We start from the raw sequence: 18,223 nt of genomic DNA, 5'->3' as shown, positions 1-18,223 counted from the left end.
CAATAGCAGTATGGACTAGCATAGTATAAAAGATTCATGTGAAAATGTGAAATTTTTTAAATGCCCCTTTAAAGTTGTACTTTTAATGTAATCACATACTCTTAATCGGAAACTGTTTGAATTGTATGAGTAGAGGCAAACCCAGGAAGCGCTGCCTGTCTTTCTGCTCTTTTGAAGGGAGTGACTCAGATTGACAATGACCTGAAATCTCGAGCGTCTGCATACAATAATCTGAAAGGGAATCTTCAGAATTTGGAGCGAAAGAATGCGTAAGCTCTCAAGTCTTTGTGGGTGCTAAGTGTGAGGGAGTGTGGGGCGCCGTTAGGGTTAGAAGGCTCCAGTCTGCTGTTTCTGTAGTCAGCGGCTTGTGGGGGAGGAGGGTACTGGACGGACGGCTCAGCAGCTAGGTGCTGGCTGCTCTTGCAGAGAACCTGAGTTGGTTCCCAGCACTGGTCTGTGACTTCATTTCTGGGCATCTGTCTGATGCCCTCTCCTCACCTGCAGGCTCCTACACACGTGGGCTGCACAGAAATACTTTCTGATGTTTGGTTTTTTTAAACTTCATGGAGAAAGGTTACTAATTTTACAGAATTTGAGCAATCCTAAACAGATGTGAAGCTGATTGATTCATTAAACTTTCTCATAAATTTACTTGCCACCTGGAGGCCGGCTTATTTCGTTATCCATTTGATAAGGCTGGTAACCACCAAGTGACGTTTCAAGTGCATAGCTTTTCAGAGTTGTTATCGTAGTCCAAGGAAAGAGCTGGCTGGAGATGTCTGTGGCACAAACAGGGCCAGGCATCTCCATTCCTGGAAGACCAGATGAAGACTGATTTGAAAGTTGATTATTGTCTTAATTAGCCAGAATTGTCTGGGATCACACGATGTCCAGGGAAAGGAAGAGAAGAACAGAGGTTGTAACGCTTAGATGACATAATTTCATAATTATAGTGAAGTAGACTCTGGCATTGGATGACTGGTTCTTTCCCAGTCAAGGTATGTAATTACGAGAAGTGCTGAATTACAGCAATTAAAGCAAGCACAAAGTTAGACATTAGAGGCAAATTTTGATAAACCGGTAGGATACATCTGGTTAAATGTTGACTCTTAAGTAAAATGGAAACAATTTTATTTTCTGTGTATGACTGCTTTGCCTGCATGGATGTATGTGCACCAAGCGTGTGCCTGGTGTCCCTGGAGGTCAGAAGAGGGTGTCAGATCCCTTGCACCTGAGTCACCCACCATGTGGGTGTTGGGACTTGAACCTGGGTCCTCTGCAGGAGCAGGTACTCTTAAGACTGAGCGTTTATGATGTGTGTTTAGCCTCTCCCTCTCCTTGTGTCACGAAAGTGCACACTAACCCTCTGATGAATCTCCTCTCATTCTGCAGGGGGAGTTTGCTGACTCGGAGCCTGGCAGAAATCGTGAAGAAAGATGACTTTGTTCTTGACTCAGAGTACCTGGTCACGCTCCTGGTGGTAGTCCCCAAGTATGTCTGTTACCAGAAAGGCCTTAAAACTCAAGTACAAATTTGTTCATGTGGCATATACAGTAAAATGTCTTTTATGATGTGGTAATGGACACATCAGTTATAAGCTGGTAGGCTTGGATGACTAAATAATTTTGTTATTAAAAGTTTAAAACTACACATTTTAGATTTTTCAGATCAGGCCATTGAATTTGTTATTCTGAAAAATATTTACTGTTAGTTGAGGTGAACTTGAGCCCTGTAAGAATGAAGAGTGTGTGCCGGGCAGTGGTGGCGCACACCTTTACCCCAGCCCTCAGGAGGCAGAAGCAGGGGATCTCTGAGTTCGAGGCCAGCCTGGTCTACAGAGCAAGTTCCAGGACAGCCAGATACATAATGAGACCCTGTCTCAAAACAGTGGCATCAAAAGCCTCAGAGAGAGACATACACACTCCTTTTTTGTTTTTGGTTTTTCGAGACAGGGTTTCTCTGTGTAGCTTTGGAGCCTATCCTGGCACTCGCTCTGGAGACCAGGCTGGCCTCGAACTCACAGAGATCCGCCTGCCTCTGCCTCCCGAGTGCTGGGATTAAAGGCGTGCACCACCAATGCCCGGCGACATACACACTCTTAATGGCCTCACGTCTTCTTCTCCTTCTCCTCCTCCTCCTCCTCCTCCTCCTTCTTCTTCTTCTTCTTCTAAGATTTTATTTATTTATTATGTATACAATTCTGCTTCCATGCATATCTGCACACCAGAAGAGGGCACCAGATCTCAGATGGTTGTGAGCCACCATGTGGGTGCTGGGAATTGAACTCAGGACCTCTGGAAGAGCAGTCAGTGCTCTTAACCTCTCAGCCATCTCTCCAGCCCCTGGCCTCACGTCTTAATGGCTGTTGACATTTCTGGGGAGTCTAAGCTGAGATGGGAGACACTGTGCGAACCCCGCCTGTGCTCTGTATTGTGTCTGGTTAGGAAATGAGAGGAAAGGAAAACCCTGGTTCCTGGAGGAGGGTGGCGAGAAATAGTAGGCACTCCGTTTCCCTGCCATGACCTCTGTATGAGCACACAGGCTCTTGGATTTTCCTGCCTGTGTGAAGAAGAGCTAGGCCTCTGGCTGTCCTTGAACTAGGGCTGTGGTCTGGCAGACCTGGAGCTCCTACTCTTTCTGCCTTCACTTCCAGGCACTGGCCTCACGGGCATCTCAGGCATGCTTCCCTGTGCCCAATGTGGAAAGCTTTGCTTCTTGTGTTCCTGACACGGCTCCTGACTGGAACATTGGAACACATTATTTATTCAAAATTTCTATTTATCTTTGCTTTTGTAGCTTACAGGAAAATAACCTTTGCCACATTTTTTTTTTTTATTTAGCTTTCTTTAAAATTTGTGTTTAGAAAATTTCAGCTTTTGTACCTTAAAATGGACAAAGGAGCCCTGAAGGCCACTTTACACATTGAATTACCCATGCCTACAGCCACTTTATTGTAAATCACACACGCAGTTGTCTCTCCGCGCCCCAAAGCCAGTGGTCTTTCCAGAGAGCTGTTGCAGTGTTCTGAGGCAGCATCATTTACTGCCACTTGCTTCCTCGATGCTTCCTGGGCTGCACCCTATTTTCTATAAAGAGTTTTATTCAGCCCTTTGTAGTGACCACCAAATGGTAGTGATTTCCCATGGCCTCTCCTGTTTTAAAGTGAGGTATGTTTCTGAACCATGCAGTTTAACAATAACATAGGCACTGTACTGTGTTTTACCACCGTAACAAACCAGGCTCTGGGCTGCACCTCTGTTGCAACAGTTACCGGCCCAAGGGAGGCCACCGGAGCCTCCTGCTTCCCTCGGTATATTTGAGGCATGTTCCCAGTGGGGAGTTTTGTTACATGTATATGATGTGGTTTCCTCTTCCTGGGCATGGCAGAAGTAGGACTTGCCTTCCCTCCCATGCTCAACGGTGCCTTTTCCACAGGTTGAACCACAACGACTGGATTAAGCAATATGAAACGCTCTCAGAGATGGTGGTCCCGAGGTCGAGCAAGTAAGTAGCTGTCTGGCAGCGGTGCTGTGTTCCCTACAAGTCTCCTACGGTCTGTGGGGTCAGGAGATAGCTTCGTGTTTCCTTTGCAGTAAATCTCTTATTTTAGAGCCGTCATTTCTACTTCATAAATTGTCAGCTAGAGTTACCTTTTTTTTTTTTTTTTTTTTTCTCTGTGTAGCTTTGGAGCCTGTCCTGGCACTCGCTCTGGAGACCAGGCTGGCCTCGAACTCACAGAGATCCGCCTGCCTCTGCCTCCCCCACCCACTCCTGGCTTGTAGTTCCCATTTTGTATCTAGAAGGGACTTGGCACAGCCAGGTGCCCCTCATGTCTATAGATGGAGACGTTTGAGGAGAGTGAGGTGAAGTGTTTGCCCAGAGTCCCACTTGTCACTAACGGCAGGACTAGGGCCGGAACCAGCGATGGCTACCCCTTATTGCCTGCTGAAGCCTTGTCCACTGTGCACTTTGCCTTCTAACTTCCTTGACCTCACAAAGGGATCGCACAGGCAGCTCCTGGAGGCCCTGCTGATCTCCATTATCACTTTGAGGGGAGATTTGAGGCCGGATCTGTTCATCTTTAAAAACAGAATGCTCGCCTTTTTAGCAAACATGCTGAGTTGTGATTGCAGCGCTGTGAGGCAGTGTAGGCAGCTGATCTCCTCATAGATCAGGAGGCCAGCTTTTAAGTGGTCTAAGTTCAGTGCCCGTGGCAAGGCAGGGCTGACGGAGGTCTTGTAGCTCATGACTGATGTCATCAGCCCGTGCCTGCTATTGGCACACCAAGTGTTCTTGAGAGGAAGTGACGTTAGGAAGGTCAGGCTGTGGAGTGCTTTTCCAGTTCATTGGGAGTTAGCTTAGGGTGGTGGACACCATGGACCCCGTTGTTGGTTCTTCTCAACTTGCTGTGTGACCTGGCGAGTCCTTGACTTCTTGGGGTCTCATTGTCTTGTCTCAGCTGACCTCAGTTAGGAAGCGAAAGACCTGATAGACTGTGTATCATACAAGGCTGTACCACTGACGCTCAACAAGTGTTGATCTTTCGAGACCTATAGTCTGAGTTCACTGTGATTCTTTTCCCCTTTGTTTGTGCTAATTCCCTCCATTAAAGCCAACCTCTTGACAGGGTAAACCGACGACAGTGGTTGTGTCTTGACATAATTCTTGTGTGGGCTGTTGTTCCTGACCAGTAATAACTTCTCTGTAGGGCACTGGAGCTCAGGGGTTGACATGCTATCTAGGAAGCAGGTGCCTAGGCTGAGCCCGAAGGGTCAGCGCAGTATCCTCTAGAGGTAGGCTGCAGGGCAGGCTGCAGGGTTGGGTGTGGGGCTGCAGAGCACAGGTCATAGGCCCTAATTTTGAAAGGAGAACTTTATACCATTACAGAGAGTTAGATCTTCTGTTAACCACTGTACTAGTTTAAAGGAAAAATAGTTAAGTGTAAGCAATACTTGTCCCAGTGGCCTTCTGGGTCCCCAGAGCTGCTTCAGTCAGGGTAAACATCCGCTCCACCAGGTTCTCAGTGTACAGTGCGGTTGGCATCACTGACTAAGAAGTGTGGCTGTTCCGATGTTTGGAGCCAGCTCAGTAGCACCAGGAGGGGCCTGTACTTGCCATGAGCCAGCTACGTGAGCTAGTCCTGAGGCGCTGCTCAGATATCCGCTGTTCAGGAGAGAGCTCTGTGGCTTGATGGAGATTGTCGTTAGGCCTGCCGCTGGCCTTTCCTTTTTGTGTGTGTGGTGTTAAGGGTCAGACCCAGAACTCGGCTTGTGCAAAGCAAGAATTCTATTGTGAGCCGACTCCTCAGCCTGGTAACTAATGTGTTTTTGTTGTTTTGTGGTTTTTTTGAGTAATTCCTTGTGGCAGCCATTGTTTCAAGTTCTTTACTCAAAATAAGTCGGATGTGGATAGTAACAGGGCTAGAGGGGGGGTGGCCCAGCAGTTAGGAGCATTGGCTGCTCTGACAGAGGACCCATGGTAGTTCACAACCGTGTGTAACTCCAATTACAGGGGCTCTGACTCTCTTCTGACCTCCATTGGCATCGGACACACACACACACACACACACACTCACACACACACACACACACACACACTCACACACACACACACTCACACACACACACTCACACACTCACACACACACACACTCACACACACACTCACACACACTCACACACACACTCACACACACACACTCACACACACTCACACACACACTCACACACACACACTCACACACACACTCACACACACACACTCACACACACACACACACTCACACACACTCACACACACACTCACACACACACACTCACACACACACACACTCACACACACACTCACACACACACACACTCACACACTCACACACACACACACTCACACACACACTCACACACACACACTCACACACACACTCACACACACACACACACTCACACACACACACACACACACACACACACGGTACACAAACATGTGTAGGCAAACAGCAGTACTCACAGAAATAAATATTTAAAGATGTGGATAATATCACGTTGTTTGTTTGTTTGGTTGGTTTGGAGACAGGGCCATTTCGTACGGTTTGGATTGCCTTTACCTCTAAGTCGTCCTGCTTCTGCTTGTGGGGCTCCAGGTTACCACCACCCCCAGCCTCATTTCATACCAAAGGATTTCTAGTTTTCAGTGTGGAGGCCAGGGGACAGCTCGGTGGCAGGGGTCAGTTTTCTCCTTCTGCCATCTCAGTTCCGTGTTGTCAGGCGTGACAGAAACCGCTTTGACTTGTATCATCTCGCTGGCCTTCTCACCTTCATGCTCAGTACACAAAGCCTAGATTTTCGAGGTACTCTATATAAGGTTCAGGCATCAGATGATTTGAAATCCTGCTGCATGCTAGGGTGTGTACAGATGTTTGTAGCCAGGGAAGAGGTTTATGCTGTCAGAACCTTTTCACTGGTACACGCCCAGGAGAGTTGGAATTCCCCCTTGTATTCTCACTGCTTTCTCTTCCTGTCTCTCAGTGTGTTTGTTTGAGATGAAGTTTCACTATCTCACCCTGGCTGGTCTGGAACTCCTGAGTGCTGGGGTCAAAGGTGTGCATGCACCACCACGCCCCTCTCCTCTGCTTCTTGTCTGATTGGAGGCTGGGGGGTAGCTCCGTGGTAGAGCTCTTGCCTCACACGTGGGAGTACCTGGGTTCAGTTACCTCATCAGAAATTTATAAAAATCAGACTGGGCATTACACATTTCTGTGACAGTTAAAGTTTCCTGGCACTTGTGTCTGGAAAGGTCTTTGTAGTGATGTCCATGGAGCTGTGGCTGGAGGCTATGAGCTCACTGACACGGCACAGCCTAAACAGGAGCCGACACAGAAGTGTATTCATTCAGAGCCATTGAGACTGTTGCTTGTGAAATTCTGATTGGGGGTGTGGTGGGGAAACAGTGAATACCTGGGGTGTGAGGTGATGGCAGTGTGGAGAGGCTGAGCCAGACCCTGGAGCGCTGGCTGGGCTGGGCTGGAAAGACAGTCCATGAGACAAGAACAGTCTGACCAACTAGCCTGATCACTCTCCTGAGAGGGTGGCTTCCCTTAGTGGACAGATCGCTCTGTTAGCTAAAGTGTAGGAGAGGGTGTGAAGGCATGCTAACCAGAGAGCGTCACAGACAGGACCATCTTCCCTGTGGGAGGCTCCTGGTTCCTTCCCTTCCTCCTGTTTCTGAATTCCACAACAAATAGAACTCACAATGACTTTCTCCCTCTAGTGTTCTTTCAGAGGACCAAGACAGTTATCTTTGTAACGTTACCTTGTTTAGAAAAGCAGTTGATGATTTCAGACACAAAGCCAGAGAAAACAAGTAAGTCTGTCTGTCCTTCTCATGAATGTGTGCATATGATTTTAATCTGTTGGGTTGGCTGCACGTGGTGTGGACAAACATGTTTTTTTATTCCAAATTCAGGTTCATAGTTCGTGACTTCCAGTATAATGAGGAGGAGATGAAAGCAGATAAGGAAGAGATGAACAGGCTGTCAACTGACAAGAAGAAGCAGTTTGTAAGTGACGTTCTTCAGAGCTGTCTGCGTTCAGCAGAGATGAAGTAGTTAGGAGTGCCTGTCATTGACTTGGGAAAGACACAAGTTCTCTGGTCTCTCCCTCTCAGATAGATTTTAGTCACTTTACTATTCCACTGTTTTGAGACAGGGTTCATCCCAGAGTCCCCACAGAACTCACTGTGTGTTCCAGGGCTGTCTTGAGCTCTTGGAGATTCTCCTGCCTCAGCTTCAGAGCATTGAGATTACAGGCAGGCAGCAAGCACCAGACCACTCCTGTCACCAGTTCCCACAGCACTGGGGTTGCAGACATCTGTGTCCGTCCCTGGCTTTCTTTCTTTTTAAACTGGGTTCAGGGATCTGATCGCAAGTCCCTTCTGTGTGCACAGCAGATGTCCTCACCCCTGAGCCTCTGCCCTCCTTTGGAGGGCTTCATTGAACTTTTTAGAGCTATTTTGCTTTTGAGTCTTAGGAAGATGGAAAAATGTATACTGGAGATACTGGAAGCCTGGGAATCTTAGCAAGAAACATGAAAAAACAGTTTATAATTTGGTGCTAGAAAAATGTAAGTATTGGGGCTGACTCTGTAGCTCAGTAGAGTGCTTGATTAGCATACAAAAGCCACAGTGGCACACTGACAGAAACTGGTCGTGGTGGCGTAGGTCTGCAATCCCAGCATTGGAGGGAGACGTAGGAGTATCAGGAAATTGCAGGTCATCCTTGGCTGCAGGAGAGCTTGTCTCAAAAAAGATGAAAATATACGTTTATGTATGGATGTATGGATTCCCAGAAGCTCAGGGTTTTGTGTGCAGGAGGTGCCTGCGGACCCCAAGTCCGGTCCTGGCTTTCTTCGGGTACCAGGGAGCCGTCTGGTATCGACAGAGCCATGCATGCTGCTCGCTGCCTGGCCTACCTGCCCGCCCTGCTCTCTAGCAAGCAAGTGTGGTCAGTGCTGTTGGCCACAGCAGTTCAAAGAGCAAACATTTTGATCAGAACTTTTCACTTCATTGTATCCTCTTTGCCTGAATTCATTGCTTGCTACGTCCAGATGATCCTATACATTACCTAACTCAGTGTTAACTGAGTCAGTAATGATGTCTTTATAGGTGGACAGGGGGAGGTATTGTTTGACATCTTTATAGAAGTTTTTAATTATGCCGAACATAGAAGTTCAACAAGAAATTGCATTGTCATGGAAGCAGGGCAATGTAAAACCTGAGCAGTTTCAGAGCCTCAGAAGAAGCCCTGTTCACAGATTAGAGAACTCTGAGCTAGGGATCGGGAAGGGCTGTGTCCCGAGAGCTGCAGCCTGAGTTCTCTGGAAGTGCATTCCATACGCTGAGTGTTCTGCTCTATGTCCAAGGGTTTGTGCCGCCGCTCTCAAGCCCAGTTTAAAGTGCTTTCCTGAAGACATGGCTCTTGCTGTTGGTTAGCCTGGTTAACTCTAGAGTCTGCTGAGGGTACAGAGTAGTGGCTCACCTTTCATGGTAGAGCTTGAAGGGAGGTAATGGGGTGTTCAGTATAATATTTGGAACTTCGTAAAGTGGTTAGTCACTTCTTTAAAAGTGTTTGAATTTTTTAATTGCCATTTGCAAACCAAGTTTGTGGTAATTTCGTGTTTTTCTTTTTAAAGGGACCACTTGTGCGGTGGCTTAAAGTGAATTTCAGTGAGGCGTTTATTGCATGGATTCATATAAAAGCACTAAGGGTTTTCGTCGAGTCTGTTTTAAGGTAAGAAAGCAAGACTATTGGAGCTGCAGAGTTCAGTGTCCCTCTTTCTCATGACAGTCCAGCCATATGACGGTGACTTGAGTGTCCCTCTTTCTCATGATAGTCCAGCCATATGATGGTGATTTGGAGCAGCCAAAGAGCCAGTGACGAGGCAGTGACTGTCAGGGCCACACAGATTGTCATGTGTATTGTCGTTGAACACCAGGTTCAGGAGAAGAGATGCACACTGCTGCTCGGGTGGAGCTGAGCAGTTAATGGCTTCATGGTGGGGATACAGAATGTCCCATGTGGTGGCCTAGTTGCTGTGGGTAGCCGTTGCTCAACATGATCACTTGTTTTGTTTGGTCCGGTCTCTTCCTGGCTGACTTTGGATTCATTTTTAGCATAGCTGGCTCAGACTTTGATCTTCCTACCTCAGCCTGGTGAGTGGCATCACAGCAGGCAAGCACCGTCATGCTCGCTCCGCCCACACGGCCTTTTGATGCAGTCTAGAGATGCCGTGTGATACAGCACAACCATTTATAGTAAAGTCTTTAAACTTGTGACCAGAAAGGCCTGAACCAAGGCAGAGTGCAGTGTCTGAATACTGAGCAGTAACTCAGTCATTTACCATGAGGGTGGGTCACGTGTCATGCAATGGAGCGATTATGTGGATGGTGTATATATATAAGGCTGCAGATGCATGTGTGCTTGCTTCAGCTCTGCTGGAAACCCCAGGGATGTGCACACTGATGGACAGCACCAGGCAGAAGAAACTTTTAGCTCCTTTGTAATTAGGGTACACTACCATTAAAAAAGCCATTTATTTGTTGTGTATGAGTATTTTGCCTGCTTGGATGTCTGTGTACCACATGAAGTCCAGAAGAGGGCGTCAGATCCCCCAGAACTGCAGCTACAGACAGTTGTGAGCTACTGTGTGTGTGGTTGCTGGGAATTGAACCCAGGTCCTCTGGAAGGTCAGCCAGTGCTCTTAGGTATTCATGAAATACGTCTGTGTGTGGCATGATTTGTAATTAAGTGCATAATGAATTAGAAGATATTAACCAAGTTTGGGTATGGTGGCACACACTTTTAATCCCAGCAGGCAGGACGAAGAGGCAGGCGGATCTCTGGGTTCAATGCCAGCCTAGTTTACACAGTTAGTGAGACCTTGTCTTTAAAAAAAAAGCCAGGGTTTGTTTAAAATGAAGTTTTCAGATTTGTTGCGTGTAGTTTGATGTACAGTATAGTTTTTAAGATAACTAAATATCAGTTGTGTTTTGAACCTCTCTCTACATGTTGCTCCTGTTAGAAATCATTTAAAAACTGACCTGTAACCATGCTTCTCATTTTTAAATTTCTTAAAATGTTTAAAGTAGGTATGGAAAGTTTAATCTTTTAATTATAAACATCTTCTAGCCCTGTGTTATTTTTATGTACGGGGCACATTCATAAATCACTGTGAAACTGAATATTAATTAATTACAAGTGATTGGCTCGCCTATTTTCTTTCCCCTCTGCTACAGCCCAGGCTGGCTTTATACTCACCCAAGGCCTTATTTATTAGTCTCCTCAGGGTTGAGATCACAGGTGTGAGCCGACAGGCCTGAAGTGGCTTGTGGTGGGCTCAGAGGTTTCTTCCCGTGCTGGTGGAAGCTTCTGTGGCTGGTGGCAAACTTGTAAAGGGACATTTAACATGATGCACGCTGTGTTCGTGGAGAGCCTTACAGACACTGTTGCTGCTGCTTTTTCAGGTATGGCCTGCCCGTGAACTTCCAAGCGATGCTCCTTCAGCCTAACAAGAAGTCAGTGAAGAAGCTCAGAGAAGTGCTGCATGAGCTATACAAGCACCTAGACAGCAGTGCGGCCGCCATTATTGACGTAAGTCAGGGGCGTGGTCAGGGGGATGGAGGGAACTGAGCGAGGGCAGTCGTTGTTTATGTACTAGGTGCAGCTGTTCTGCAGAGTTTCAGAAGCCTGCCATTATCGTGCTATGTATCAAATGTTTACAGCTGCAGAAGTTCAGAAACAACCAATACCTCTAGTTGGCCATTGCCAAGAGAAAAAAATTATTTTAATTTTGTTTGGTAGAAATAATGGAGTCAATAGATGAGTAGTTTACACTGTTATTTATTTTGGGAGGATGTATGCTTGTAACTTTTCCTCCTGCCATGTGGGCCCCAGGGTTCAAATTCAGGTCCTCAGGAGACGTGGCATCAAACACCTTTACCCAGTGAGCCATCTCTCTGTTTCAGATGAACATTTTGAAGGGAATTGTCATTTCTCTAGAATGCGTTTAAAGTTCTGTGTTTATGTGTGTTTTGCCTGCATGTGTGTCGGTACATGGGTGAGTGCCCAACCCTAAGGAGGCCAGGAGAAGGAGGCAGGTCCCTGAGAGCTGGAGTTCTAGACAGTGTGAGCAGCCCTGTGGGTGCTGGGCATCGGACCCAGGTCCTTTGGAGGAAAAGCCACTGCTCTTCATGCGAAGTCATTGCCCCAGCCACTCAGATCCGCTTTTAAAGGAAGCACGCATGGCAAACAGTGTGTGTTTTAAAGGAAGCACGCATGACAAACAGTGTGTGTTTTTGTTTTCTCACCCTGGTAGCGGGCTTTCATTGTCAGTTTACATTTCGAATATCTTGTTTTTCACTTTAGTTTAAGACAGCAGTATGAATCTGAATAATGAACAATTAGTTTTTTTTGTTTTTTGTTTTTTTTTTTTTGGTAAGACAAAATCGGGAAACTGCCTCTCTTTTCATAAAGTCTTGGAGAAAATAAGAATCCCAAGTCTTCGGTACAAACTATGCACTTGGTAAATTCTTCCAAGGTGCAAATAGACCTGAAATCCTTAAAACCACACCTGGTTTATTTGGATACTACATTTTATAAGCCTTGTCCCCTAAACCCAAGGTTTAAAATGTTGCCTTTTGCAGTTTTACACATAATTTAACCCAGGAAAGTCATGGTTCAATCAACACTTTCAGCATTGGAGCTGGGCTTATTCTGGCTTCCTGCTTGCTTGCTTCTCTGTGACTCAGCAGCCTGGACTCTTGCTGTACTTAAAGCAAAGTGAATGCCCAGCTCAGATTAGATTTAAATGCATAGCTTGAGCCCAGATGAGGTGTCCTAAAAGGTCCTGTAAGTCCCTAACAGGCGTCTGTGATTTCTCCGTAGGCTCCTATGGACATTCCTGGCCTAAACCTGAGTCAGCAAGAATACTACCCCTATGTCTATTACAAGATCGATTGCAACTTGCTGGAGTTCAAGTAAACATGCACTCCTCCTAGCCGGCCTGTTGTTGTGTTGACGTGTGCTCACGGAGTTCACTCTCAGCCCTCGCTTGCTCCTCACCCTCTTCCTTAGGCAGATTTTCTCATGTGGTCCATAACTCACCCTTTGCTTTTTAAAGGAAAAAAATATATATATATATTGTTTCTTTTTATTGATCAGGTCTGTAAATGTGTACTGAGAAAAATCAGAGTTTATTTATAAATAGGATAGATTATTTAAAGAGGTTTTCCTCCCCGATATCATGGTATGCATAATTCTGTGTGTTACATTGTGTGCACAGCCTTGTTTACAGGAGAATGGTGTAAACATGCCCTTTTGTTCACTGTCGCTAGTAGACCTAACTGTTCAGTAGTTACCAAGCCATGATGTAGAGCAAGTGTGTGCTTTCTGAATTTTCCCAACACTGTCTATCTGTCCACACTGTTGACACCCACAGGACAGAATAAAAGACCCTGTGCACAGTGAGCTGTGTGTGTGACTTGAGGGTTTCCCTGCAACACGCGCTCAATGAAGGCACAGTCCAACCGATGGGCTGCTTTCAGGATTCACTACTGCCGAGCTGGGAACATTTGTGTCTGACTTGCATATGATTTAATTGTGCCAAATTTGGGTCAGAGCACAAGTCTGAAGGTTATTTTTCCAGAACATGGTGATATTTATATTTGGACACCGGTCGCTTAGTTCTCTTAAATAAGAAGTGGGGCCAGTTTTGAATAAAGTATAGCAAAACTATGCAGCATTAGTTGTTTATTTTTGTCTAAGTCTTCATTTGTTTTCTAATCCATAGTTACAAAGGCCTCACGTTGACTTTGTCATTCTGACATGGTCTGAAAATAAACATCATTGACCTTCAAAATCCCTGAAATGAACAACTTGGCTTAAAATCTAGCAAGGGCTCTGAGAAGTGGGGTTTTGGGGGAACCCTGTAGTCACTGTACACATACAGCTTTGCAAATTTTTATCCCTTCTGCAATTTTTTATCCCTTCTAGAAAATTAGCCTTCAAGCTCTTTGCTCCCTGGGCTGTTTATTTTTGTTCCGTAAGTGCTTACTGAGCAAACACAGAAATGCCTGCAAGTAGCACATGTGAGGGACACCCCCGCCCCTCTAATTTTCACCCTCAGAGGACCTTTTCTGTGTTTAGCAGCTCCCACCACCACCACATAGAGCTTATTTGGACAAAGCAAGGATTATACTACACACACCTGTCACTTGCTGTTTAAGGATTAAGGTGCTGAGATTTGAGCTCCTCACCCTTCCTGATCAAGTCAGCAGTGGGGTTCAGGGTGTTGAAAGTGATACAGTTTGACTCCTGACGTGTCCTGTGCACTTTGAATGGTCCCTGTAGGGGATTCTACAAGTGTATATAGCTAAATTTTGATACGTGCGGCAACATGTTTTCAGAGTTCTAAATTCCAGGTAGTTGGGAATACAGGGTGTGGTGGTTGTTTCTACACACAAGAGTCTCACTATGTAGCTCCAGTAGGCCTGGAACTCACTGTGTAGACCAGGCTGGTCTTGAACTCAGAGATCCATTGGCCTCTGCCTCCCAAGTTCTGGGATCAAAGGTGTGTGCCACCACCGCCTGCTCTCATTTCTAAATTATACTCTAAGGTATTGGAAATGACGTAGAAATTGATGCAGATGACAGAGTTTACTATCCGATTCCTTTTCCTTTTAAGACAATGTGCACAAGGTTAAAAACCACACCCACAGTTTTACAGGCTGCTTATAGTGAGAACGTTGCTGCCTTTAGAAAAGTATATGGTTCTGTTTTAGTAACAGCAGTAAAGGAAGAAATCAAATGTAGTCAGTCAGTGAAATTTTGTTGTGGAAAGTCTGTAACAGTATTGTGTTCTGTGGAAAACATTGCAGTTTTGAGACAAGCACTCAATTAAAAATTAACGACTGCCAGGTGTGATGGCGTACACCTTTCTTTAATCCTGTCACTCAGGAGGCAGGTGGATCTCTGTGACCAGGCCAGCCTGGTCTACATGTGATTTCCAGGACAGCCAGTGCTATACAGAGGGAAGACCCTGTCTCAAAACAAACAAAACAAAGACCTTAAAATAAAAAGTTTCAATTGCCATTGCAATATATAAACTTATCTATAGATTGCATCTTTATAGTATTAGGTCCTTTAAGAACATCTGACTGGGGGCTGGAGAGAAGGCTCAGCAGTTGCTGCTCTTGCAGAGGACCCAGGTTCAGTTCCCAGCGCCCACAGGCTCACAGACACCTAGAACTTCAGCTCCAGGTGATCCCATGCTCTCTGGCTTCTGTGGACACTGCAAACGTGGTACACGTATGTAGGCAAACAGGCATACACATAAAAACAAGTCTTTTAAAAGCCTGAATGTAGTTCTGGTTTCTTAATAAAGAATATATCACACTGGAACCATTTCGTTTCCCAGAAGACCCATCTTCTTAGTGTGTTTCAGTCCAGGTCCCTTATCAGAGAGAGAAGGGATTAGAGTGAAACCATGGAGTTGTTCAGTCACAGAGGAGCCTTTTGCTGTGGGCTAGCTCTGCAGAAGAGACAGCCAGGAATGGTCAGCAAGAAGGCAGCAACAAACGAGATTTCCTGCCAGTTACACCATACTGTAGTAGGCTGTCCTGTCTGTGGGGGCACTTTATAGAATAATGGAAGAGCCGATTATTCATTATTAAATCCCTAAGAGAAAGGTAGTTTACAGTCCTGCACAGATCTGAGGGATAATCTACATCAAACACCCAGGAGATGCTTACACTTGTGGTCAACCAGTAAGTCGGACTCAGGCTGTCTTTGAAGAGGCTTCCTCCAGACTCCATGGTAGGGAGCCCTTAGGCCTTGTTCAAATAGTGATAGTTATCTATCATAGGTCACCGTGGTCAAACGGCTAACCTGGCTGGACACCTAAGGAAGCGTCCCGTCCACATCATGTCTGATCCACAAAGCCCTCTGAGAGCCGGGTCTCCTCAGGCTGGCCTGCATGCGTGGTGTCCTATGCAAGGCCTCTGAGAGCCCTGTCTCTTCAGGCTGGCTTGCATATGTGGTATCCTATGCAAGGCCCTCTGAGAGCCCTGTCTCCTCAGGCTGGCCTGCATGTGTGGTGTCCTATGCAAGGCCTCTGAGAGCCCTGTCTCTTCAGGCTGGCCTGCATGCGTGGTGTCCTATGCAAGGCCTCTGAGAGCCCTGTCTCTTCAGGCTGGCCTGCATACGTGGTATCCTATGCAAGGCTTTAGAGTATCACTCTGTAAAACCTGCCCATAACAAGCAAGATCACGTTTCTCTTTTGACTGAGAACCTGTTGCCACAATTGATGGTATGTTTAGGAAATATGAAGAAAGTAAGCACTGGAAAGAATGCCTGGCTTGCATGAGAAAACCATAGAAGGTAAACAGTGGGGGCAGGAAACACTGTGAAGGGACGGACGACTACAGCACCGCCTCAGGCTTGGCGGTGTTGTGTGATGAGAAGGAAAAGCCGAGACTGTCAAATCCAGAGAGCAGGTCTCATTGCATTTTGCCGGTAACTAAGTTCGTGGTAGACCTCAGCGGATAAGCCGAGTCGACTTTCTTTAAAGGGGACTTACTTTCTTTGCTCAAATGGTTCTGTTCTCTGTCATGCGGATTGCCCTGTTTCATAGTTACCCATTTTATATTTGGATTGACTCTCAGTGTAGGTCTGTTCTGTACAGGGTTTCTGGGGTTTGGTTGGTTGGTTGGTTGGTTTTTTTTTGGGGGGGGGGGGGTTGAAGACAGGGTTTCTCTGTGGCTTTGGAGCCTGTCCTGGAACTAGCTCTTGTAGACCAGGCTGGTCTTGAACTCACAGAGATCCTCCTGCCTCTGCCTCCTGAGGGCTGGGATTAAAGGTGGGTGCCACCAACGCCCGGCCAGGGTTTCTGTTTATTCGATGTACAGGGTCACCTTTGCTTACTTTGTAAAAGTTACCACCATGCAAGGCTTGTGTGTTGTCACCAGAGGGCGCTCTAGTGACACTGAAAACTGAACACTTAGATTGTCCTCTGCCCAGGTATTTAGTTCTGAAATGTGTGTGTGGTCAAGAGAAACCCCTCATGCAGTAGCAGTCTGGTTGGGGGTATTTTTATTAAACCATATTAATAGAAAAGTGCCAAAAAAGTGCCCACTAAATAATTCATTCCGTGACCTAATTCCGTGTGTGTGTGTGTGTGTGTGTGTGTGTGTGTGTGTGTGTGTGTGTGTGTGTGTAAACGCTTGGGCACTGGAGCCATTCCCATAGTTACTGAGCTTGTCCTGTGAGCCATGGGATGCTCTCGGCTGCTGTGGTCTAGAGATCCAGAGTGAGTAGAAGGAGGAAGCAGGGGTGCGCCAGTACCATTTGCCTCCTGCGGTCTTCACTTCATATTCCCGCCACCACGCCTTTCCACCGTGGTGAACTATCCCTTTGTACACCGTGAGCCCACAGGAGCCTCCTTAAGTTGCTGTTGTCAGATGTTTAGTCTCGAGAAGAAACATCGCTAATGCTAATGTCATGTGCCTGTCCAGGAAATTCAGCCTGTAGACCCCATACTTTTTTAAATCCAGCCACACAGTAGGTCTAGCTGAGGATAACACTGTCCAAAATAATTGTCTGTGATGATACTACAGGTGGTCTGGGTTGCGTTGTCAGTCTCAATGGCCCATAGCTGTTGATCACCTGAAAGCTAGCTAACGTGACAGGAATGGGCATTTGACTTTTAACACAGTTTTTTTTAACACAGTTACCTGTGGCTCATGGCTCATGGCCATACGGTGGCCATACCCGGCACTGAGCCCCTTTTCCCTAGTGCTGCCACGTGGCCTATGTCATTGGCCTTTGTTCCCATAACTGGAAGAGCCAGCCTCTCTGCCCTGATGGCCAGGTGGATTTCCCAACAGTCTGACAAACAAGGAGAGGAAAGGGTTGCTCTGTGAGTCACTGTCGATGGTGGCTTGGATTGCCACACACAGCATTCCCTGTATCACAAAAGGCACTGCATACGTTTTGTGCCCCTGTGTGCACGAGGAGAAAGGGCTGCAGTACTGAAAGACGGAAAGCTGTTTCCGATGGGAAATATTGACTCAGCAGAATTGAAAACACAGCTGCATGCTTCTGATGGGAGTATAATCTCCTGTCAGTCAGTGCCTATTAGCATTTGCTTTGTGTGGGGCAGCCACTGCACCGGCTCTGGGGAGACATCAAGGAGAGTCTCTGCACAGGCCCCGGACCTACATTATCGGTCTGCACAGATCCGGTTTGCGGGTCACAGAATGCCCAGGGGTTACGGCCTCTTGCATGAAGCCCAGAGGCCCTCGGGAAGGGGCACTCTGTTTAGGAAAGGGGTCATGTTTCATTAGTGGTGGGCAGATGAGGGTCTTGTCACTTCCTTGACAGGCACTGCCCTGCCCAGCGGCAGCCTGGGGGTGGAGGGGCTAAGAGCCTTGCACCTGCAGCCTGGAGCTGCCACCTGAGCTCCTGGTATGTGAACATTTTGGACATGCCCCTTTCGCCAACAGTGCTTTGCTTACCGTCTGTGTTTACACCATTTGAAGACATCCCTACACCCCATAAAGGATAAGGAGTCTTGCAGTGTGGTTTCTCTTGCTGTTTTTTTCTGTTTATGCTTTTCCTTGATTTACATCTGCTCCACACAGAATTTCTGCCTCAGTTGCAGCCTGGTGTTCCAGG

The 18,223-nt window shown here is 46.7% G+C and overlaps 1 protein-coding gene across 2 annotated transcripts in view; it reads left to right on the top strand.

The window, feature by feature from the left end:
- The window catches only part of Atp6v1c1 (ATPase H+ transporting V1 subunit C1), a 35,123-nt gene extending 21,837 nt beyond the window's left edge, over window positions 1-13,286 (top strand). For both annotated transcript variants that reach the window (XM_027431367.2, XM_027431368.1), the window contains exons 6-13: window positions 178-269; window positions 1,393-1,491; window positions 3,436-3,504; window positions 7,267-7,359; window positions 7,462-7,555; window positions 9,186-9,283; window positions 11,017-11,143; window positions 12,437-13,286. In XM_027431367.2, coding sequence (XP_027287168.1) covers window positions 178-269; window positions 1,393-1,491; window positions 3,436-3,504; window positions 7,267-7,359; window positions 7,462-7,555; window positions 9,186-9,283; window positions 11,017-11,143; window positions 12,437-12,532 — 768 coding nt within the window. In that variant the 3' untranslated portion in view covers window positions 12,533-13,286. The remainder of the gene's footprint in view (window positions 1-177; window positions 270-1,392; window positions 1,492-3,435; window positions 3,505-7,266; window positions 7,360-7,461; window positions 7,556-9,185; window positions 9,284-11,016; window positions 11,144-12,436) is intronic.
- Window positions 13,287-18,223: the final 4,937 nt, after the last annotated feature.

This window comes from Cricetulus griseus, chromosome 10, assembly GCF_003668045.3.
Source record: "Cricetulus griseus strain 17A/GY chromosome 10, alternate assembly CriGri-PICRH-1.0, whole genome shotgun sequence".
NCBI lineage: Eukaryota > Metazoa > Chordata > Mammalia > Rodentia > Cricetidae > Cricetulus > Cricetulus griseus.
Note: the sequence above shows the minus strand (reverse complement) of the source record. Positions and strands in the feature narration are given on the sequence as shown.